This window comes from Pinus tabuliformis, chromosome 1_2 (genome assembly GCF_031772625.1).
Source record: "Pinus tabuliformis cultivar Carrire ecotype Pingquan chromosome 1_2, CPIR1, whole genome shotgun sequence".
NCBI lineage: Eukaryota > Viridiplantae > Streptophyta > Pinopsida > Pinales > Pinaceae > Pinus > Pinus tabuliformis.
In genome coordinates, this window is record NC_142298.1 from 207,619,477 (window position 1) to 207,643,805 (window position 24,329).

The 24,329-nt window shown below is 38.6% G+C and overlaps 1 protein-coding gene across 5 annotated transcripts in view; it reads left to right on the forward strand.

Moving 5' to 3' along the window:
• Window positions 1–24,329, forward strand: part of LOC149205184 (putative sugar phosphate/phosphate translocator At3g17430) — a 160,524-nt gene that overhangs the window by 111,850 nt on the left and 24,345 nt on the right. For all 5 annotated transcript variants that reach the window (XM_089394934.1, XM_089394935.1, XM_089394933.1 and 2 more), the window contains 6 exons: window positions 16,779–16,810; window positions 16,917–16,967; window positions 17,280–17,341; window positions 17,483–17,744; window positions 18,939–19,204; window positions 19,307–19,413. In XM_089394934.1, coding sequence (XP_089251060.1) covers window positions 16,779–16,810; window positions 16,917–16,967; window positions 17,280–17,341; window positions 17,483–17,744; window positions 18,939–19,204; window positions 19,307–19,413 — 780 coding nt within the window. The remainder of the gene's footprint in view (window positions 1–16,778; window positions 16,811–16,916; window positions 16,968–17,279; window positions 17,342–17,482; window positions 17,745–18,938; window positions 19,205–19,306; window positions 19,414–24,329) is intronic.

The window sequence follows — 24,329 nt, forward strand, 5'->3', positions numbered from 1 at the left end:
GCTTTGAGGACAAAGCATTCTTTCGAGAGGAAGGCAATGTTATGTAAAAAATTAGGTAGTATTTAAATTTAGGTTTATTATTTAATTTTAGGTTAAATTAGATAAAAGGGCACGATCATAAGATCATGCCCTTTCCCCAAAGGGTGCCCATGGCAGTATATAAGCCAGGAAACCCCATTGTAAACGACATCATCTATCAATTCATCTTTTTAATAAAATATTTATATATATATTTTCTGTGTATCGAGAAGTTTTACGCTTCAAAGTGACTTTTCACTTGCCTAGGAAGTGCATCCCTTTTCAGCGCTTAGACTTTTATAATGTTTCCCCAGGAGAATCAAGTCCCCTTATTAATTTTTCCCCACCTTAGCTTACGGGAACCATGTTAGGCTAGCGGACTCCATCATATGCTTCCTAAGTGGTTGGGGACATTACAGTCCTCCCCGCCCAAGATTGCTTGTCCTCAAGCAATTTTAACTCAGGATGTTTGAGCACCTGCTCACCTTCCCAGGTGGCATCCTCTATGGGTAAGTCCTTCCATTTTACCAGGTACTCCTTCACTGTCCTACTTTGCAGCTTCCTCTCCCTTGTCTCTAGGATCTTTTCTGGAACTGAGATCAACTCTCCTTTCTCGTCCAACGGTGGGAGTTTTGTGGAAGTGACAACATGTTGCCCTAGGGCCTTTTTAAGGAATGAGACATATTTTTTTTGTGAATCTTACATCCTTCAGGAAGTTCAATCTCATAAGCCACTTCTTGTACTCGTCTCACGATTTTTTATGGCACGTAGAACTTGGGTTTCAACTTTTCCTCCCCCTTCATTTTGAGTGATGACTGCCTGTGGGGCTAAAGACGGAGGTATACAATATTTCCCACTTCAAAGTTGCACTCCATTCTGTGCCTGTTTGTGTATAATTTCTGATGATTTAGAGTCATCTGCTAATTGTCCTATTACTGCTCAAACTAGCAAGGATCCTAGGAGGGGTTCCTATCGAGCAACTACTAGGTCAAGGGGCAACAATGGAGTGATAACCCACTGTCACCTCAGCTAAAACTCCTTGCTCTTTACAGAGTTTCACCGATGGGAGGAGTCTGGGTATGAGAGGAATAAAAAAGAATAGATGGATAAATGATACGATATGTCTGATTCCTAAAGCCTCTTCACAAGAGAGGCTCAAATAATTGGCTTTCTTGCTTTGAAAGCAAGGTGATCAACTCTCTAAGAAGGGCTATGAGGATACCTAGACCTAGGGTTGGAGAATATCCCTTAAAAAGAGGTATCCTAGACATAAGAATCCTAAAGGAGGAATGGCTTCTATGTAATCCTTGTGGAGTGTGTCACAAAGTTTTGGGACCACAAAGAACCTGTTGGGTACTTTGTTTTGGAAATTGAGTTTTGTTAAGTTTTGATAGTTGACCAAATTTTGACCAAAGTTGATCGACAGGAAGTCGCAGAGAAGGCAACTGAGGAAGGAGAAAGACTCTGGGGAAGTTTGGCAGTTGCGGGAGATCGACCAAAGAAATCAAGGCACATGCAGTGGCAACCGAGCTGGAATGTTTGCTGACAGCGGAGGAAGCAGACGCAACCGAGCAAGAGAGGCAATTGAAAAGGAAATGGCGGAGCATCCGAGGGAGAAGCAACATTCCAAGCGAGTGGAGTGTTTAAAAAGGCTGAATTAAAAGCGAGACAGGGAGAACAAGGGAGAAGTGTACTGAAATGCTGTCGCAGAGCCTATTGAGCCCCAACTATTCTATACTGTCCTGGTCATGTAGTATCTTGTATTGCTAATCTCTGTTCTGTCGATGGGGCTTTTAAGCCGAATGTATTGATGTAGTGCTGCCAAAACTAATGAAAGAGGAAGTTGCAAGGATATATGAGAGTCTTCTTGTGTGATTTTATGTGCCCCTTTTAAATTTTTTGTTATGAATGCATATGCATAGTACATGTTCCTTTTGAATGCTTAAGCTGTTATGATTTTATCTCCGATGTCTTGGTTCTAGGTTTAATGAGTATTAATAGTTTCATGTGATTTCTTTTGATGATTGGTTCTAGCCCCTTAACTAAGTAAGATCGCTGCGTTCCTCGGGTGAGATGCCTTATTTTTTTTGAGTAAGGTGAAAATGCCAGCTTTATGCTAGACTACGACAAAGCCTTTGTTGGCTCCTGCGCCCAAACCTAGGGTCTCAACCTGTTTCTCATTTTTCCGCCAACAAATGGTTTCGTTGCTAGGACTTGGAAATTTCCAAAGGGGTCTGGAATATGGTGTCGAGGATCTTTAAGAAGGATTTGCAAGATTGGTGGCATGAACAAGTAGAGCGATTTGCTTCTCAACAGACTCAACTCAGTCACCGGAGTGCGAAGAGGTTGAAGGAAGAGATTCTGTATGCGGAACTTTCAAACAATCAATACAAGATCTTCTGGTGCAAGTTCCTAAAGGAGCTCTACAATTGTTTGCAGAGGTTGCAGATAAAAGAAAGGACCGGTGGCCAAAGACGATATCCTTGTACTTGGACTGAAGCTAATCTTGTTGAATTACATCGGCTTGACATAGATTTGGCGCGAGCTATCGATTTCTGGGTGCTGAGCACTCTAGAGGGGTATTGAGTTTGTTGCAAAGGGTCATCAGTCCTTTTCTAAGGCCGAGGCTATGTTCAAGTCAGGGTTGCGAGCGATTGAAGGAAATCCAATTGTGGATTAAAGTTCTAATGGTAGAAGCGAACTTGTTGGTGTTCCAGAAGCCACCTATGGTAGCTTAAAACCCCGGTAATGAAGGAAGGGCCTAAAGGGAGGAATGTTACTTGGCCGAGAGCTATGAAAATATTGGAGAAATGAATGGGCATGACTTCTGGAAGGCTAGAGATCTGAGAGCCCAAAGGATAGCGCATATATCTGAAGAATGGTGGGAGAAAGCTTTGCAAGAGATCTATAGACGGCGAAAGGAGCTACACCAAGTAGGAGTGGTGTTGAGAAGTGCAGAGGTATGAGAAAGAGAAGGAATTCAGATGGTTCGATGGGGTTGACGATAGAGTGAAACCTGGTCCAATAGGAGAGGCCAAGATTGCCACAATCACAAAGGTTCAAAAAGGCAATAGATATTTTGCCCCGCCAACATAGACGAGAATGCCAGATGGATCGGGCCCTACAGGCTTTGAGGTGAGCCTAGAGGATGATATGCATTTTACTATGAGAAGGTTATTTTCCAAGAATGATGTATCCTGCGGATAGCGATTCATTGCCCAAAAACTCAGGTAGTACATCTCCCAACCTTCCCCTGGTACTTTATAACAACCCTGGTCAATTTTTGTCTAATCTAGTTAAAGTTATTAAAGTCTATAGTGTACACACTACCTACAAGGATGGTCCCTCTATTGGTAGAAATAGTAATTGCAGTTTGGGCCCCCAAGGATCGTCACCATTGCTTTAAGAAATGGCCGTTTCGAAACCGAAACGGCCGGGTTGATCCGAGCCAATACCTTTTTCTATGACCCGGCCTTTGGAACGGTTCAACTGGCCGAGTCAGCCATGACTCGGCCCGAGTCGGCCAACTCGGCCGAGTCATGGCTGACTCGGCCAACTCGGCCGTTTCCGTTATGACTTGGCCGAGTCACAAAAAAGCGCCCAGCATCATGTCAAACTGCGATTTAATAAAATTTTAATGGATTTTTAAATTGTTTTTTGGTTGGTTTGGACTCCAAGCAGTTATAAATTTTCATGGTAATGTTAAATTCTTAAAGTAAAAGTGACATTCTCCTTAATCTTCATTTTCATCCTTTTACTTAAATTTTTAACATTACCATGAAATGACTCAGGATGTTTGAGAGTGGTTTCGGTCTCATTGGATTTCATATGGAGAAAGTAGAATTTTAGATTTCATTCAAAATCCACAGACTTATCAGTTTTTCAGGGTTTCAGGATTGGAGGATTGCAATGTTTCCATTGAATTTTGTCATGTATTAGGGTATGGATTCTGGAACTCGTATTTAATCAAGAGCACCAATCCCTCTATGTACCTTGATGTTAGTGACATTGGTTGTCGAACTCCTTGGGATTCGCTCCCAAACCAAGAGCTTTTCAAAATGTCGCTCCCGCTCTCGTTTTCGCTCTCGCTCCCCACTTTTGCTCCTGCTCCCAAGTAACACTGAGCCAGATGATGTTGGCAACTCTAGCAGTAGCCAGTAGTACTGGTCATAGAGTTTTGTTGTAGAGGCCATTTATAGCCTCCTTGGTTATGTGTTTTTGTTTTGATCTCTATATCATCATCGTGTATGTATTGGACAATGTACTAGGTGCCATTTTGATATAATGGATATATTCATGAGCCTACTTTGATCATATGTTGTCTTCTATCTATATTCTAATGCTGTGTGTTTGGAAACATGAATGAAAATCTTTAAAATTATGTGTTTTTATAAAAAATAAATATTTAATGTTTTTTTCACAAGGACCGAGTCATTGAAATCGAGCCGGCCGAGTCGATACCGAGTCGGAGTCGGAGTCGGAGTTTTAAAACATTGATCGTCACCACTGAGTTCCCAAGGATTAGTACTTGTTCCATAAGTTCAATCGTGTATGGATGGTAACATGGCGAGATCCTTTACTAGATATCCTCAATTCTCTGGGAAATGGGAATGAAGATGTTGAACAACATTGATATGTGTGCGAGGCCATCTGAAGAGCTAACCATACTCCAGATGCCACAAATCTTATTGAATTCCAAACCACTTTACGAGACAGAACCCAGAGATGGTTCATCAAGTGGTTTACACTACAACAGACTCCAACAATAGATGAGGTCCAATTGGAGTTTGTCCAAGAGTTTAAACTCCCTTAGATTACCCAACAAGGGCTATCAAAACTATGGGAAATTAAGCAGAGGTAGGGTGAAACCCCATGGGAGATGATGCAAAGATTTAAAGATGCCATTAACAAGCTAAGCTACTCTATTGATCGCATTGGATGCCTTAGCTAATTGGTTAGACCGTTCTGCTTACAGAATCGATGAAGCTCTTCGAGGGTGAGGAGGTGGAGCAACAAGGGGGTGAAAACAAGAGGCAGAGGCTCGATCCACTGTTACAATTATGATCAATAAGGGCATGTTGTAAGGGACTCTTCGCTGCCCAGAAGACCCTGGTGCTCCCAGTGCAGGGTCAACTAGTGTTGCACGAAACACCCCCCTGGCCCTTGGATAAAAACTTGGAAACACGATCCGTATGGATCCGCAGGTGATCCGCTCCTCGAAATGCGTCCTGGAATTCCGAAACGTGGATCGGGCTGGAAAAAACAATTTCGGCCTATGGGAACCGTTTGACCCGATCCACGTTTCGAAATTTCCGGGACACATTTCGGGGGGTGGATCACCTGGTGGATCCGCCAAAGATCGGGGCGGACTCCAGGTGGATGGTGATTGGTTTCGTGTGCCATCGTCCGGTTTCGCCGTGAGGCCCTACTAAATTGCTTATTTATTTATTTATTTTTTGTTAACTTGTGGTTGGGGGTGGGTCTAAGATGGCTTAGGGAAGGGATTGGAGAGATTACAAACCTCTTTCTCCTCTCATTTGCTCACTCTTGTATTTTTGGAGAGCTTTGAGAAGAGAGGAGAGACTTGATGAGATGTTGGAGGAGTGAAGAAGGAGGAGCTAGGAGAAGGAGGTGGAGCTTGGAGGAGTAAAGAAGGGCTTCCATATACCAGAGCTAAAGAGGTAAGTGCAAACCCCAAACTCCCTCATTTTTTTGTCATTGTTTTTTGTATTTTTCTCCTCCTTCTCCTACTCTTTCCCATTCTTTCTTCTTGCTCATTTAATTGCAGGTTGTCAACCACCTATATTCATATTCCAAGATGGTGTTCTTTGAGTGAAAATCACTTCTTTGATCCTCTTCTTCACCTTATTTAGGTCAAATCTATCATTGGTTGCTAAACTCCTTCCTCTTGACCTAACTGGGTCCACTTGGTCCCGTGTGGTCCCATACCTTGTCAAAGTCACTCTTTAAAAACCTCTTGGGAAAACAAGTTCAACAAGGATTTTAGGGTTTTGGAAGATCCTTACAATTCACACTCCTTAAATCTAGCCCCTAAATCCCGTTCTCCTAGAAAGCCTTGTACTTTGCTTAAGAAGCAAGCAAGTCTCATTCTTGAGCCTCCCCTAAGAAAGGATTCCCGAGGTCACTCCACATCCATCTTAGTTGATCTATCCTTGATAAGTGATTCTCTATATATTGGGTCTCCTCCCATCGGTGAAAGTCTGTAAAGAGTAGGAAGCTTTAAGTGTGGTGACAATGGGCTTTAGCTTCATTGTTGATCTTGACCTAGCAAGTGCCCCTCTAGGACCCCCTGCAAGTTTGAGCGGTAACAAACCCAAACTAGGTCAAAGGTGTGGAGTTGATCAACAATTGAGGGGCTTGACTAGGTTTACAAGGAGAATAGGTTCAAAGGAATAAATTTCTTTTGAAATTCAAGTACAATAATCCAAATGACGACATTAACCCAAAGCAACCTAGGGAGGGGAATGGTCCTTGAGCTAGGCCTTGCAATATCTTGGGATTCCACCGTTGGATCAAACTCAAAATTGGAGGACCCCTTGAGAAGACCCCATTGTAGTTCTGGACCGATTTTCAAGTGTTTTGGATGCTTACAAAAGGTTTCGCTTGATGCCCTAGGAGAGCTTCTAGGGTTACGCCTAGAATTGGGAGAGATTAAGAAAAGAAAGGTTATTTTTACCACCAAAGGGATGCGAGGATCAATGCCTTTGTTATGAATAAAATATATATAAAAAATAATACAAATAATATAAATAATAACAGTCATAAACATTGATTAATTAACTTATAGTTAGTATTGAAGAGGCATGTTTTAAGGACATGACCGTTTGTGAAGAGGTACTTGCCTTGGTATATAAGCAGGCCCTCACACTCATTTGTAATCATCATCTCACTTGTATTGAAGCATTTCTTATATACGAACTTTGTTCGTTACATTAGTATCAGAGCATTCCTTTGAGCATACGAACCTTGTTCATAACATTGGCATCAAAGCTATTGGATCGTCTTGTCGCTTAACTGTTGCATAGAGCCAATTTGATTTGGCTTTTCGCCATTAGTTTTTGTCAACCTTGTTATCGTTGCAGTTCAAGCGTTTTGCTACATAGTTGGAGGTTTTCCATTCTGCTGGGCTCACCGTCAGGCCTTTGGCCGTTAAAAAAATGAAATAAAAGAAAGAATAAAAGAAAGAAATATTAAAAAAATAAAATAAAAGAAAGAATAAAAGAAAAAAATATTAAAAAAATTAAATAGTTGAAAAGCAAAGAAGACAAAAAAAGGTAAAAAAAAAGTTAAAAAAGGTCAGAAAAAATATTAAAAAACAAAATTATTTAAAAAATATAAAATATATATATATATATATATATATATAAAATAAAAAGTTAAAAAAAAAGAAAGAGAAAGAAAAGTGGTTTAAAAAAAGGGAATATATCAAGGAATATAGTTAAAAAGAAAGGTGCAACTGGTTAATGAAAGTAGAATAGAGTCAATCTCTGAAGAGAAAAAATGGAGATTAGTAGTGGAAGATTTTTAGAAACCCCACTCAATTATGCTAAGGTGCTATTTAGAATTAACGAAACTGTCGCAGGAAAAGATGTTACTATTTCTATCTCTCCTATTGAAAGTAAAATTTATATAAACCCTAAACTTGCAAACCAATTGGTGATTCCCGAGTCAAATATAATTGAAAAATTAGACTTCTTGGACAAAAAACAATACGAAATAACTGATTTACAATCAAACATTGGGGATTATACATTTATATCACAATTCTTCTTCAATCCCTATGGAATGATGAAAGTGATATTATTCTGGGATCACCTTGGATGGAAACACTAGGATCCTTTATCCTAAATACGAATAAGTAGTTTTTTACATTTTCCTACAGGAAGAAGAAAATAACACTCCAGGATGTTACATTGAAGCTAGATTTAGTAACACCAGAAGACATAATAGATATCTCAAAAGTAATTTTTCAAGAAAGTAAAAAGGCAATACAAAATATGCAAAGCGAAGTTGAAAAAAACACTGTTGACAAAAAGAAGAAGCTTAAGAAGAACAAGAAGTCATTGGAAAACAAGGACCATAGTGAAAAATTACTAACACAAATTAAGAAGCTTAAGAAGAACAAGAAGTCATTGGAAAACAAGGTACAACAACTTATTGAGAAGGAAACATCGAAATTTTCAAATGAAGAGATTCAAGTTGAAGAGAATGGTATGATTACTGATCTTGTGAATATCACAACTCAAGAAGAAGACAAGCCAATTAAAGTAAAAAAACACACTCAGATGTTGCAGTTGAGACGATGAAACTTCCACGTGAAGATTTTGTAACCAACTCGACGACATCAGGACTCGAAGTAAATTAGAATATTACCACACACATGATAAGGCAAAGACAAATAAAAAGAACTTGTTATCTATATCTGAATCACAAGAACAAACAACTCAATCAATCTATGAATCTGTATCACTCAGAACATAAACAACAAACTTATGTTCCAAATAATATTGAAATTTGCACAATGCAGTCCTGTTATAACAATTCATCACAAATTTCCAATGATCGTAAGATTCCACAATTTTTTTAGGATGGTCAGATCCCTTTTTAGTTCAACAATTTTATTTATCACTCCAAGGAACTTATCATCATATATCAACAAAGATGACAACTCGAAGAACAATGAAAGATACAAATACATCTCAAGACAAAGGAACAAATGACATGCCTTGTCAGCAATAAGCTTTGAGGACAAAGCTTTTTGAAGAGGAAGACAATGTTATGAATAATATATATATATATATATATATCTATCTATCTATCTATCTATATATATATATATATATATATATATATATATATATATATATATATATATAAAATACAAATAATATAAATAATAATAGTAATAAAAAATGATTAATTAACTAATAGTTAGTATTGAAGAAGCATGCTCTAAGGACATGACCATTTGTGAAGAGGTACTTGCCTAGGTATATAAGCAGACCCTCACCCTCATTTGTAATCATCATCTCACTTGTATTCAAACATTTCTTATATAATATTACTGTCCTATCATGGATATTTATATATTTTAGATCTTTTGAAGTAGTTTGTTGCGTATACAAACTTTGTTTGTTACATTAGTATCAAAGCATTCCTTTGAGCATACGAACCTTGTTCATTACAACCTTGCTTCTTGGTCTTAATGGAGTCGAGATACACCTAGATCAAAGATTTTCTTATGCTAAGGAGCCCTAATTGACCTTAGCTAGCATTTCCAAGTGCAACAGCTAGGTTATTAGGGATTTATACTTCAAATTCACAAAGAGTTGAAGTTTTGAGGTCTTTCAACCTCTGAGGTGCCTCTAGAAACATTCACCTAGTCCCTCGAAGAGCAACACATGCATTAAATCACTTATTCAAGGTTTTGAGAAGAATTTCACATTATTTAGCCCATACAAGAATAATGATAACAATTCCATGCATTATACAAGTAAAATAATAAATAATAGCATTAAATTTGACTTCCAAGAGAGAGAGAGTATATCCATTGATCAACTTTGCATTAGAAAGAAGCTCCAAAGACAATAGCGAAAATACAAATATCATAGTGCATCAAGAATCTCCAAAAATTTTGTCCAAGAAAAGTGCAAAATATCTCAAAGAGATGCTAATTGATTCCAAGTGATGATGAGAGGAATGAACGAGCCTCTCATCTAATTATACAACCCATAAGGGAGTTTGAATAGGCTAAATGGCCTAATCAAGCCCCAAACAATAAAATAATGTACAATAGTAACATGACTTCATGACAAGCTCACCAAGATAGCTCAATAATACAAAGATGAAGCCTCCGAAGAGGGCAAATAGTAGACATAATGAGTTGTTGGGCAATTGAGGAGGCCCATTGGAGTCCAAAATGCTCCAATGTGAGAGAATAGGCTCTAAACATAGGGATCAAGGGGGTGGCCCCTTGATACTCAAGCAAATTCAACGTGGTGTCCCCAAGTGGGTGAGGGGGCACAATGACATCCTCATGGGTTTCTAGGTGGATCGTTAATACCTGTATACCATTTGTAAGGGATATAATAATGACATAAGCTGTCCCTCTATCTCCCATGATGAGACACATCCTCATCTAATACCCGAAACATCTGCCAAATGCATGGTGCTATTGTGAAGTTGACTGGGCAGGGTGGTCTAGGTGCATCATCCTTATCCAAAAGGTGGAACACGGGCAATCAATGAATGGCATTGAGGGATTCATGAAGTGGCAATTTGCTCTCTGCGATGGTGGAGGCCCATGGCTCTCAATGAGCGCTCTACAAATGCCAATATGCGCCTCTGGAAGGCTTGGACCCCATATAGGGAGACTAAACCCCACATGGAGACCCACCTGCAATATTTTATAAGATCCAATGTGCTCCCTTGCCCTCCAGTACAACAAATCATTAGAGTATTCGAGTAAAAGAACTTATAAATCATGGAATCAAATGGACACTTCATGGTGTCATGCCCTTCCATAGTGGGCTTTAGCATGCACAGGTGTTTCTAAGCTCAATAAGGGGGTTAACCAAGGGCCCTATTAGGTGGTTTCTACCTCTAAAGGGGTTGACATGCCCATGGTACATTCGTCAATTGGTAGGTAGCATGTGATATAATGGTAGAACAGATTGGGGTATTAGGGGAAGGCTCCAAGCCACATGCCATAGTACAAGGGTAGCCATAATAAGGGAAGCCCACACTTGGGTGCATGAATGTAGGAGGAAGCAATCATGGTATATGAGTTACCCCGACCCTTGTTTTTCCACCCTTCTTCATATGCCTTTTGCCTTTTATTGATTTTCTTTTATAATTGCTCGAGACTCCATGGGATGAGAGCGTGATGTGTGGGATATAATAGTGATTACCCCCTTAAGGTGGGCAGTTCATTGCCCACCAGAGGTTGGGACAATCATGGGTTCCTTAATGATATAAGGGGCTAATATGAGGTGCCCTAAGAACTAGGGTGATGGCCATAATGATAGGGTAGAGCTCATGCTTGGTTCTCTCCCATGTACTAAATGTGTATGTCTCAGCTATCTTTTGCATTTTATGGTACATTTCCTGTTGAGAGTGGTTAAATTATGTTTTTTCTTTTCTTTTAGTTGCATCAACCTCCGAGGCATCGTTCTAGGCCCGACCCAAAGTGTGGACAAGGGGATGGGTAGGATAACTCCTCCTGACCTAATGGACAAATATGGACTCAGATGGGAAAAGTGATAAATGGGGTCAAAATGAGTAGAGGGGAGTGATGTATATGGTGATGGGAAGCGGGACCACAACCAAAATCGAGATTTCCCATGTAGTGTTAGCCCTAAAGATAGTAGCCGGTAAAGGAGATCCCACGAGACTAAGATACAAGGCTCACAATCAAATTGTGCAGAGGAGACAAGAGTACAAACCTAGCCCACTCGTTTCGCCGAATCTCCCCACCAATCCATGCCCAAAAGTCACCCAATTACACCAATGAACAACCATACCTTCGGGGTCGAGAGGTCGACCTTCAAACATACGATCATAACAGATGGGCGAGGGACCACATGGCTGGCTCAGGTGGCGGAGATAGTGGCACATCAAGCTATTTGGTGGCTGCCGGCTGAGGACCATCAAGGAGAAAATTTTCTCTTATGGATATTACCTACGGGTGGTGGGTAACATGTCCTTGAGGACTTTTAAAATATCTTGGCCAGAGGTGCCCGACTATCCCCAAATATTCTATCTACAAATGTTGGGGTGTCATACCCATATAATGCTTTGAAGGGTGTCATGCCGATGGACATGTGGAAAGTGGTGTTGTAGCAATGCTCCCCTAGATGCAACCACTTTACCCATGCCTTTTGTTGGCCGGTTACATAATTCTGGAGATAGCCCTCCAACCATTTATTGACTATCTTTGTCTATCCATTAGTCTATGGGTGGTAGCTGGTGCTTGGTGTCAGCTCGGTTCCCACAAGTTTGAATAGCTCCTGCTAGAAGCCACCCATGAACCTACTATCCCTTTCATTGAGGATGGTAATCTGAAGACCTCCTTGAAGAACAACTCAACCACCTGCACTGCCGAGTATTTTGAAGGTATGACAAAGTAATGAGCGAATTTTGTGAGCTGTCCTACTACTACATATATCTAGTCTTTGCCTTGTGCCAACGGTAGCCTAGTGATAAAGTCCATGGAAATGCTCTCCAATTTCTGCTCTGGGATAAGGAGTGGTTGCCATAAACTTGATGGTTGAGTGTGTTTTGTTTTGTTCTGATGGCAAGTGCTGCATTCCTTCATGAAACTCAACATACCTATCTTGAGGCCCTTCCAAGTGATCCTCTTCCTAATTTGTCTCAAGGTCTTTACATACCACGGGTGCCTTGCTAAGGTGCGCTGTGAGCTCCTTGCATAAATTTCTCCTTGAGCCATGATTTTGGCACTAGATAGATCCACTTCTTGTAGTAAATGATAACATCTGTGTCATGCCAAACTCACATTTGGACTCCCTTGCATATAGTCCAGCTCCTCCAGAATCCCCAACACCTCATCCAACTGCATTAGATGGTCTTCCAAAGTCTCGCTGTAGATCAATATATCATCAAAGAAAAGGAACAAGTACTTTTGCAACTGTTTATTAAACACATGGTGCATGCATGACTGGAAAGTTGCGGGGGCGTTGGTTAACCCAAATGGCATAACTAAGAACTTGTAGTGGTGGCACCTGAAAGCTATCTTTGGGATGTCTTGCTCCTGAACTCGAATCTAATGGTAACTTGGGTGAACGCCAATCTTCGAAAAATATTTGGCTCCCCTTAGTTCATCCATTAACTCATCTATCCTAGGGATAGGATATCGGTTTTTGATTGTTCTCTTGTTAAGAGCCTGATAATCAATACACATCCACAAGGTACCGTCCTTCTTCTTAGCCATGATTATTGAAGAAGTGAAAGGACTGGAGTTAGGCCATAGGTGACCCAACATCAACAACTCCTTGATGGCCTTCTCAATTTCATCTTTGTAAACCTTGGGATGTCGGTAGGGCTTGGTAATCATTTCCCGTACACCCTCCTCCAATTCTATAACATTCTCAAAACCTTTGTCCGGTGGTCTACTTAGAGGAATGTCAATCTTTTTTTTTTTTGTGTGGTGTTTAAGAAGCAATACTTGAATATCGTTGGGACGCTGTCGTGCCTGGTCTGACTGTCTGTTATCTGTGATAAAGCACTCAATCGTTCACTCAATATCGCCCCGCCTTAGTATTGCTTCCATGCAGTTGGATGATACTAGCATCGGTGGGTACTTATGTATGGCCTTCGAAACTACCCCCCTGCCATCTATTGGATCTTTGAATTCCATCTCTATGTTCCGTAGATATTTAGTATTCTTCTCGATGTAGTAGAGCCATTAGCATCCTAACACCACATTGGTGTCCGACACATCCCACCACGAAGAAGTCGCCAGTCACTGTGTAGTTCCCAATAGTTAGCTGCAACTTGGGACGTATCTATTGGAGTCCATCTGATGATTACTAGGTATGGCAACCACAAAATCATCAAACTTCTCAGTAGGAATCCCTCTTCGCTCTACCATGGCCGCATCTATGAAATTGTGGGAAGCTCCACTATCGATCAATATTGTCGACTTATGTCTTGCTTGAACCCTTCTGACTCTGAATGTATGATATCTGGGTAACCTTGACATGGATGCAACTATAGGGGCTTTTCCCTCTGCATGTGAAGTCTCATCCCCAAGTATTTGGCGTATATGTCCCTATGCTTGTCCTTGCAACGTCTCTTCATCTCCATCATCATTGTCGCTCTCAGAGTACAGTTCAATATAGTGAGCCTTGCCCACCTTCTCCTTACTTGCGCACCTGTGCCTTGGTGCCCACATCTCTTGATAGATGAAACAAATATTCTTTCTTAGCTCCTTCTGGGTCTCCTCATCCATCTTTGGTTTCCCGGTCCACTCCTTCTGAAAGGGCTTGACCTCTTTACTCTTCTGAGGGAATGAGGGTTTAGGAGTGAATTTGTGTTTTGAAACGACATCTTGCATATCCCTGGTCTTGTTAATTGCTGCCCGAAGAATAGTGGGTTCAAAGCTTTTGACCCATCCACGTGGGCGCTCTGACAACCCCTATACAAATAGCATCACCAATCTGGCCTCTGAGATACCTGTGACTATAACTGCTAGTATCTGAAACTTTGAAACATAAGCGTCCAGACTGCCTATCTGCCTGAGCTTGTGCCATTTCTCTGAAATGAAGCTCCGGGTACTTCTTGTCAAACTGCTCAATGAGCCTCTGAGTGAACTTAGTATATGAGGTGATGTTGCTGTGACCCATAGTCACGAACTCATGGTACCACCACTCATGATTCTGCCTCAAAACTTTCTGAAATGGTTTGGGATTGCTCTTCAACTGAAGGTGGCAGAAATCAGTGAAATTCGTGACAACTTGAAACTCCCATCCCAATGCTCTATACTCAAAATAATTTGCATAAGGAATCCCTTGACTAGACTGCTCTGTCTGGTCCTCTGCTGTCTCATGTAACAACTGAGGCATGTTGGGTCTAGGTGTTTTGCTAAATGAGCATGAATGGCTCTGTGTAGTAGTATGGGCATGACTGCCCTCTGCACTATTAGACCCTTCCCCATTTATTGGTTCTTTTTCAGTGGAAGTTCCTTTCTTTATCATCCCTCTCATCAGGTCCTCACCTTCTTTTGGCCTCTAGCCAAATCATTTATTGCACTCAGCAAACTGTTAAAGGCTTGTGTCTCGTTATCTCCCATATCTGGCTCTTTTATTTTAGGTGTTTCTTCTACCCTTTTTCCTTTCTCCAGTTTTTCTTCACTCTCACTATCTGGAATATCTTCTTCTCTATTACGAGTGGGCTCTGTGTGTGTGTGCTTCCTCCTGTAAGTTATCCCGTGGAAAGGACTCTCCTCTATCATGACAGCACTAACAAGCTTCCCTTAGACCCCACAGCTGTCCAAGAACATGCTGTCATACCACTGTAAGATACCTCCCTGGAATTACCTTAAAGTTTCAACAAATTTCTGAGTTGTTCAATAAAATCTTCAGTGGGGATTTCTGTCAAACACTTGGGAGACACACTGTTGTAGATGCACTTTAATCCAAATAACACAGACAATGACTATCACAACCATGAAAGTGATTCATAACAACTATGTCTAGTTTATATTAAGCCTGGAAATGCACTAAATGCTGATACAAGTCTGAACAGTGGTGAAAATAATCATTAATAGCAATAATATTAACTCAATATCACAAGGAAATGAGTTCTGGAAGGTACACAGTCTTTGAATTAATTTGCAGCTGGGTTTACAATGAGAATGGTGCAGTAGCACCTGATTTATAAGCTTGGTTTATCAGGCTAGCATTCTCTTTAAGTTCAGCCATAGTACTTTCAACCATACAGCCCAAAAATTATCTTTGACATGGTACGCAGCTCTAGAAGCAGGACATGCGACAACACGTGTATGCACAGGGAGAAATTTTTTCTTCTTTAGTGTCGCTTCCCAACACTCTTGGTCAGCAACAACAATGGAGATTTGACCCCTCTTTATGAGTAAACTCAGTCACTGTATACTCAGAACTCAGCCTCTTTATCTACAGCAAAACTTGACCTTGAGGTTCAGCGACTTGTCCCCTCTCGGCAGTGTGCCTTGAGCCAATGGATTAATATATAAAGTTGTCCTCTCTCTTTGGTAGTGAACTTGACCAGGGACACGGGACACAAAGAAATTTGGCCAGCAAATCGTGAGGATAACTCGTCCCTTTAAACAGAGAAGGAGATTCGTCCTCTTGAGAGCAGAACTTCGATTTCAAATGATCACAGAACTCTCAATTTCTTTGGCTGTAGAAACTCGTCCTTGAATGCTTGAACTTCGATCCATAGAAAGATGGCTGAGCTTGGGTCTCTTCTTTGGCAATGGCTCCCATAGATTTAGCTTGAGTCTCGACCCGTGAGAAGAAATATAGAAATTACAAACACAGGAAAGAAATCAACTGATAAAACCTCTTCAAGCCCAATATCTCCTGCAGATATTTTTTTCCATGAAAGCACAATGGTGAAATCTGAGTGATTTCACTGTTGGAATCAACTAGGGTGTCTAGTTTCAGCACCGAAGCTAGCTATGGCAGCTAGGGTTTCTCAAATCCTATCCTTATTGCCCAAAAACTCTTCAAGAGCTCATATTCTTAAAATGCAAATGAAAGAATGAGGGGAGTTTCCTCACTTTTTTATTTTTTAAACTTATGGCCACTTTTGCTGTCATTTTACCCTTTTAAGTTTTATAAAGCCACTTTATAAAATTAAATTGACTTTACACATGTCTAGGAAGTGCATCCCTTTTAACCCCTTAGACATTTATAATGTTTCCCTAGGCGAATCAAGTCGCCTTATTAAATTTTCCATGCCGTAGCCTATTTGCGGACTCCGTCATATGCTTCCTAAGTGGTCGGTGACATTACATCTAATCTTGTTTTGAAATCAGTGTGACTTAGCTCTATAGCAAATTGTGTACTGAAAAAATAAATAGTATTTTTATTGTAATGAGTTTCCTATGTTCAGTAGGTAATTGTGGTTGAATGTTTTTGAATTGTATTTAGGAGTTGTTAGGGCACTTGAATCATTTATTAATTATTTGTGATTTTTTCCTAGGTTGGGACCTAATTTAGTAGTTGTTAAATGTGCAGGTTGTAGCTCCAGTCAAGATGACATTTGAAATGTAAGAATTTCTACAAAGTCAGGCTCATTTATTATTTTTGATTTATGTAATATTTAGCATCTGTCCTTTTTTATTCCATAAAGTTTACTTTCATTGCTTATTTCAGATATGCAACGTGTGTTGTTCCAATTAGCGCTTTCTTTGCATCAAGCCTCTGGTGAGCGTTTTTAAATGATACAAATTTTATGATTCTGCCAAAATAGAATGAAAACTCTTTATAAAAAATTTCACGACTTCAATGTCATCTTGGTAGATATTTACACTACTAATAAAATCCATGTTTTCTCTAAATGTCTTTTAGGTGCAAATTGGTTTAGGAGGTTTTCTCTAAATGTGTTTTGGTGCAATTTGGTTTAGGCCTAACTGGAGAGGAAGTTGCTGCATAGAATTTGGAGCAATACATTAGGCAGTCATTAAAAAGTGTATACATTTCTATAGTTTCTGACCTTATTTCCGTTGCTATTGCCAGGTTTGGCAATACTGCATATCTTCATATTTCAGTGGCCTTCATTCAAATGCTCAAAGCCCTGAGTATGTATCCAACTCATGTTTTGGCCTGTCACCGTCTTCTATTTTGAAAATTAAATGCTTTGATTTACCCTTGCAATTTCTCTCACCTCAATGTAATTTATCAAAATTCTATCTGAAAGTCTTTAATTTACATCTTTGCAGTGCCAGTTGCAACTTTCCTGATGGCCGTTATCTGTGGTACTGATAAACTGAGATGTGATTTATTCCTCAACATGCTAGTAGTCAGTATTGGAGTTGCTGTTTCTTCATATGGAGAGATTCATTTCAACATAGTTGGAACGGTTTACCAGGTTACAGGCATATTTGCTGAAGCTCTTCGATTGGTGCTAACTCAAGTCCTCCTTCAGAAAAAGGGGTTGAGCTTAAATCCAATCACTAGTTTGTATTACATAGCTCCTTGCAGGTATTGTGTTTGCCACTGACAATTCAAGTATGAAGATTTTTATCTGTTTGCCACTTGGAAAAATGTTGTTGTTGTTGTTTTTTTTTTGTTGTTTCGTGTTTTTTTAAGTTCTGCTATAATCACATGAAATAAAATAGTCAATTAAGGAAACATATTCTCTAAAAGCAAGTAACTGCATGTGATGTGCTTATGTTATTTATGATCTACAAACCACAGGACTGCCATTTCCAATTTAAACCTTTTAAAGTTTTTATTAAAAACAATGATATCAACGTATGTGCTGTTGTGATAAATTTTCATCTGCTGATATTGTGGTGCTGTTTGTTTCCACCTGCTTATGTGACTCCTACCATCTGGCTTTATGCCTTGGCCCTTGGATATCATTTGTTGTTTGTTTGGGATGTCTATCTAGGCTCATATCATGGTCCTTGTTCTCATGCAGAATAGTTATCATCAGTCTGGAATATCAGTCTTCAGAGATGTTGATAGAACTCAAATAACCTTTTAGGAGGTATAACAAACTTAGCAAATTTACCTCAAGGTGTTTGATGCATCCACAGAGGTGCTCAAGGCTTCAGATGTTGAGCTTAGGGCATCATCCTAGTATTCCCATATTTGTTTTAAGTTCTGCATGTACTTAAAAGTAATAATTTAAATTTGTCAACCATTTACTATTAATAAACCCATCTGTCATACATGTAGAAATTTTAAATCGATAGGTTCAACTCTCTTGATTCCCATAAACCTATGTAGAAATTTTAAAGCCATAGGTTCAACTCTCTTGATTCCCTCAGGGTTAGGCTCAGTAATTGGGGATGCCGGTTTACCCCATCTACCATCCATGGATCAAGGGGAAGTACTTGGAGGATTTTCCATGAGGTGTTTTTTTTGGAAAAAACATAGAAATTTTAAATCATCAATATGCAAAGAACTTAATCCGCATGCATTTTGCTAAATGCTTCTTAGTTATACCTTGATGCATCTTCCTCTTTTTCAGGTGGAGGTTAGAAGTTCCCTTTCCTAGCTGGTACTCATTACATAATAGTTTTCTGTCTCATTTTCAGTCGTCTTTGGTATGCATTAGTAAATGACAAAACTCTTGACACTGTTGTCCTGTTTATTTCCCTTAAAATTTTTTTTTTTAAATTAATATTGTTCCCTGCCACATCTTAACTTGATGTTTGTGTTTTGCAGTTTCCTATTTCTTTTTGTCCCTTGGTATTTGTTGGAGCAACCAGCAATGGAGGTTCAGCAGTTGCAGTTCAATTTTTGGATTTTTTTCTCGAATGCTCTTTGTGCATTGGCACTAAACTTCTCCATTTTTCTCGTAATTGGTAGAACTGGAGCAGTCACTGTTAGAGTGGCTGGTGTTCTAAAGGATTGGATATTGATTGCTCTTTCAACAGTAGTATTCCCAGAGTCAGCAATCACAGGCCTCAACATCATTGGATATGCTATTGGTAATATATACACTCCATCACAAAAATTTAGACAATTGTTTTCGTAGATGTAATTTTGTTTGATTGTGCGCCTTATGGTGGAATACCACTTTTTGGTTGCAGCTCTTTGTGGTGTGGTAATGTATAACTACTTGAAGGTGAAGGATGGACGTGCCATCAATCAATTGCCCGTTGATGCCGCTACAGAAAAGACAAAATCATCAATTAAGGTATGCTTTTATATGTATGAGCTCATGCTATTTCTAAAAGATTGTGTATGCTAAACCTCTTGGTACTGCTAGCATTTAAGTACAGAGTTACAAAAGCAAATTTAGGGACGATTAACATGCTTCATCGTTAATGTGCACTGAAATTTCTCTTCCTGTGACTATAAGAAACAGGAAAATTTTCAGAATTTTGTATAAGAAGTGATTTTAGTTAATCTCAGGTCATATGGTGCTGAAAGCTGAGATCAGCTCTTGCAGCCTTCATGTGATGTTACAAAATATGATTAGTGTGTAGCAAAATACTAAAGCTGTCACTTCTGTGTGTTTTTGGAGTTTATCTGTAGTGCCAAAAGAAAGAATTCTGACTAAAAACCGTACTTCTCATATTCTTGCGAAACAACTAAGTTTTTGCACCTAGCATTCTGGTAATGTATACCAGAGAATAACAGGATTGTACCTGATTCACTACATGTGTGATGTTGGAATTTCAAGCAAGATGTTGAAATTCCTTAACTAGATAATTACTTGTGAATATTATGTTCTTATTTTAATTTTTCTTCACCAAGCAATTACCACAAAAGTAGTACACATGAAAAGAGACAACGATTTATCTTGGGAAAACACCTTGTGGGGAAAAACCCAGCAACCTTCTTCTACTTCTAAGCCAGATACTTTTATTTATTCAGTTCCTTGTCCACCAAGATTATCAAGAGGATATTCCTTTTACAATTCCTTGAAGACAATACTTAAACACTTCGTACCTCTTTCTCTGTTCTTTGAATCACTTCCTTTAATACTTTGAATCCCTGTAATACAACAGGCCTCTGCAAAATATATTTCGGATATCTGTGATCTGACCTCTGTTCTTTACACTATTACAGACCTCGATTCTTACTGTGCTTCAAACAGCTTCTCAACAGGCTTCTCACTGTGCTTATAATTTCAGATACCTCAACAGGCTTCTTACTGAGTTTTCTACAACTTAGGATGCCGCAACAGATTTTGGACTTCCTTCCAGATTTCGGGTGAACTTCAGATTTCATTCGCTGGATAAATTCGGATATCTTTACAGACTTCAGATAAGCTCAGATTTATACAAACAAAGTTCTCGTAATGTCTCCTTCAATACTTCTTCATGCTATGAGATAATAAAAGTTTGAGACTTCAGATTTCAGATAGACTTCAGACTTCGCATCTTCTGTGAAAGACTCTGATTAGTACAGATCTTGTCCATAGAGAATAGACTTGATTCTAGCCCTTGAAATCTTCCTTGTAACTTCTTTGCATGAGAGAACAGATCTCTGTGTTGAGTGCGATCGAAATATCTTCAAGGATGATGAATTGTCTTTTTTTACAATCAACTGGAGGCCCGAAAGGGTGTATCAATAGGTCAAGCCGACTTGATCAGTTCAGAGGCCAACTAGCACTTGTGGAGGCTTCTGGAAGTCACATAACAAATAATAAATTTCTTCCTTTAATGTCATGAAGAACATGATTTATAAAATAGAAGTTTTGATCAATGCAAGCATGGATAACTTGCTAGAAATAAAAATAATAATATGTCTTTCCAATTACAATGACAATAATGATTTTATGAAGACCGACCATAGCTACATTCTCCAACACTCCCTCTTAGCTAGGGAGGCATTCATAATGACTATTTTAGATATTCTTTGTTAAAAATATTTCTTTAAGAATAATAAGGTTACACACTTCGTAGTACCATTATTCTATGGTACTACAATATAATTAAGATCATGGTTCAGCATCAAACAACTAGTCTCCATACATAGTCTAGGTGAGATTTCAAAGGCCTTATCCTAGGCTTGATACTAAACAAACTCAAAAGAGTCCTGAGCAAGACACGGGGAGGAACCTCGCTGATCTGAGCTGCCTCCTTAATTGCCTTTTAACAATGTTAATAGCCCTCTAGCCAAGGTTCCAACCCAACAAACATTCTTTCTCTAGGATTGTTGGTGCTATCTAGGCTATTGCCAAGACACCAATCCAAAAGATATGTTGATCTAGGGATCTAGGTATTATATCGGCACCTAGATCCATCTAGATACCATCTAGGCTACTGCCAAGGTATCAAATATTGTTTCAGGGATCTAGATACCATCTAGGCTACTGCCAAGGTATCAACCCTTCGTGTCAGGGATCTAGGTACCATCTAGGCTATTGCCAAGGTACCAACCCTACATACCATCATACAAGATATCCAACCCAAGGTACAATAACTAGTCATCGTGATCTGGTTGGTGCTTTAACTTCATGGTATGCAAACTTGTACAAGTTTGTCATCATCAAAGTCAAACTTTATGGAATAACTATTTTCCAACTATACAAGGTAGGCCAAACCCTAGAGGACATTTCAACTTTTTATACTATATAGGGTCAAAATCCTAAAGGATTCTTACATTACAGGGTTGCCATTATTTTGGTCAAACCCTAACATCATAGGCCTATTACAACTTTGGTTATATAATAACAATAATAATAATAATACTAATAATTCTTAAAAACATACCTCAAAACTTGAGAGTTAAATTGCTCCCTCTGAAACAAGGTTTGTTTTAAATTCATAGTTCTTTTAGGATTCAAAGCTTCTTCTGAATCCACAACCCTTTCAAGATTCAAAGCTCCCTCTGAATCCATAGCTTGTTACAGAATTTTTTTTTTGATATTATATTTTCTTTCAGTCTCAAAACTTGAGAGTTAAATTGCTCCCTCTGAAACAAGGTTTGTTTTAAATTCATAGTTCTTTTAGTATTCAAAGCTTCTTCTGAATCCACAACCCTTTCAAGATTCAAAGCTCCCTCTGAATCCATAGCTTGTTACAGAATTTTTTTTTGATATTATATTTTCTTTCAGTCTTTTAGCATGTACTTGCAATTTTCTTCAAAGAGATCACAAAAGAATAGTTAAGTAATGAAAATAAAGCAAGAGATTAATTTTACTAAAGAAATCAATAATAGTAAAAGAATATAATGTACTTATCTTTTATGAACAACAACTGCTCCCTCTTGATCTTGAATTTCTTGTCGTCATTGATCTAGTCATTATAAGGATTTTCTTTAATTCAACAACTCATCCTAGCGTTTTTATTCAAACCCTACAAATTCTCTTATCAAACAATCTAAACTAGCAAGCCCTAGAAATTAAAAAAATTGTAAAACCCTAAATGTTCTTTTTTCAAACCCCAAAGTCAATTATGTATATGATTCAAACTCTTAAATATAATTTTACACTAGGGTTTCGTCTTAAAACCCTAAACCTTCGTATATTTAATAGTGTAAATCTCTGACATTAGATTCATCTGTTTTGGCCTTTTTTCATGGTTCGTTAGTGTTAATAACAACAACTTGATCTCTTTCTTTTCTCTCTTAGGACGTTAGCTTCTATAATGACCATATTTGTGACAATGGAAACATTGATTTTTATAGATCTGTTTTCCTTTGTTGATTTTTATTTGAGCCTTTGTTTTGAGAAACAAATTTCTTACTTTCTCCTTTCTTCTTGAGGCGAGCTTATAAGCTTTGGAAAAAGAATTTTCTTCTTCTTCTTGTGCTTTTCCTTGCATTAGTGTAAGTCTGGCTTCTTCTTGAGAGCAAGCAGTCCAAGACTCTTCAAAAGATGCAACCTCTTTTCAACTATTTATTCTGGCTGCTAAAGCATTTTGGGATCTAGATAATCCCAAAAGTGCTGAAACTACAAGTTCTTTATTAGGGATGATCTCATCAATTGCTTGTAGTTCATCTCTTAAACGTGAGATTCTTACAAAATATGAAGACATGGCATCATCTTTTGTCATCTTGATAGTTCAAAGTTGATTATTCAAGCTTGCTACTTGAGCAATGTTTTTGATTGTAAATAGTTTAGAGAGAGCCTCATACATCTTCTTTGAAGTATCTAAGTTGGAGATATAGGGACTTATTGTCTTTGACTGAATCCACAGTGAGGCTCATGGCAATAATGCCATTGTCCTTGAACTTTCCTTTCCCTACATCTTCTGATGGTTTTGTGATTTTACATTTTGTTGTCGCCGAAGTGTACACCTAAGGCGCAACACTCAAAGTAGGGGCTGTCACACTGATCCCTACTCACTCCATTTAGACTCTCTCCTAGCTAAGTCAAGGGGTGTAGTAAGGGTAGATTGAAAGGGGGAACTTGTCGGAACAACAAGTTCTAGGTGATTTGAGGCAAGGGAATTACTTCTCTAGGTAGCTTGAATTAAGATTAGAGGGCAAGTTATTAAATTGGGCAATGTGAGATAGATAACTTCAGGTAAAATATTCTGACACTTGAGATGAAATCACAAGGGACCAGTGCCGGGATACAATGCTCAAATAAATTAAAGAACTTGTTCAATGATGCAATATACCTCAACCCACAAGATAAGTAATGCTGCAAGGAAATGTTAGTAAGATAGATCAAGACAACCAGAAATATGAGCATTAAACAATTCAAGAACAACTTGCAAGTAATTTTGATTTACAAAGTAGAACAATCTTGCAATTACAAAATAAGCCCAGAATTCTAGTTATAATGATAAAATGTAAGATGAGATGCAATATGCTTCAAGGGGTGAAATGATTATGCTAAATACTTTTAAATCTAAAATGACAAGATTAATGAAGCATTAAGGTTGTTCACAAAGCCAATTAGATCTAAATAATTCAAGTGCTCTCAATGGAATCTGCTCTTATGTGAAATGAATTAAATTAGCAAATGTCACTCCAGTTAAGATGTCTCTTTAAGAATGTTTGAAGAGAAAATGGATGAAATGAAAAAAGCACGAGTGATTATTTAATGATATAAGCAACTTTAATCAATTTAAATCTATTAGCCAAACAAATATTGTTGTATGTAAACCAAGGCTAATTAAATAAAATAAATGATAATTAATTGAAGTGCTT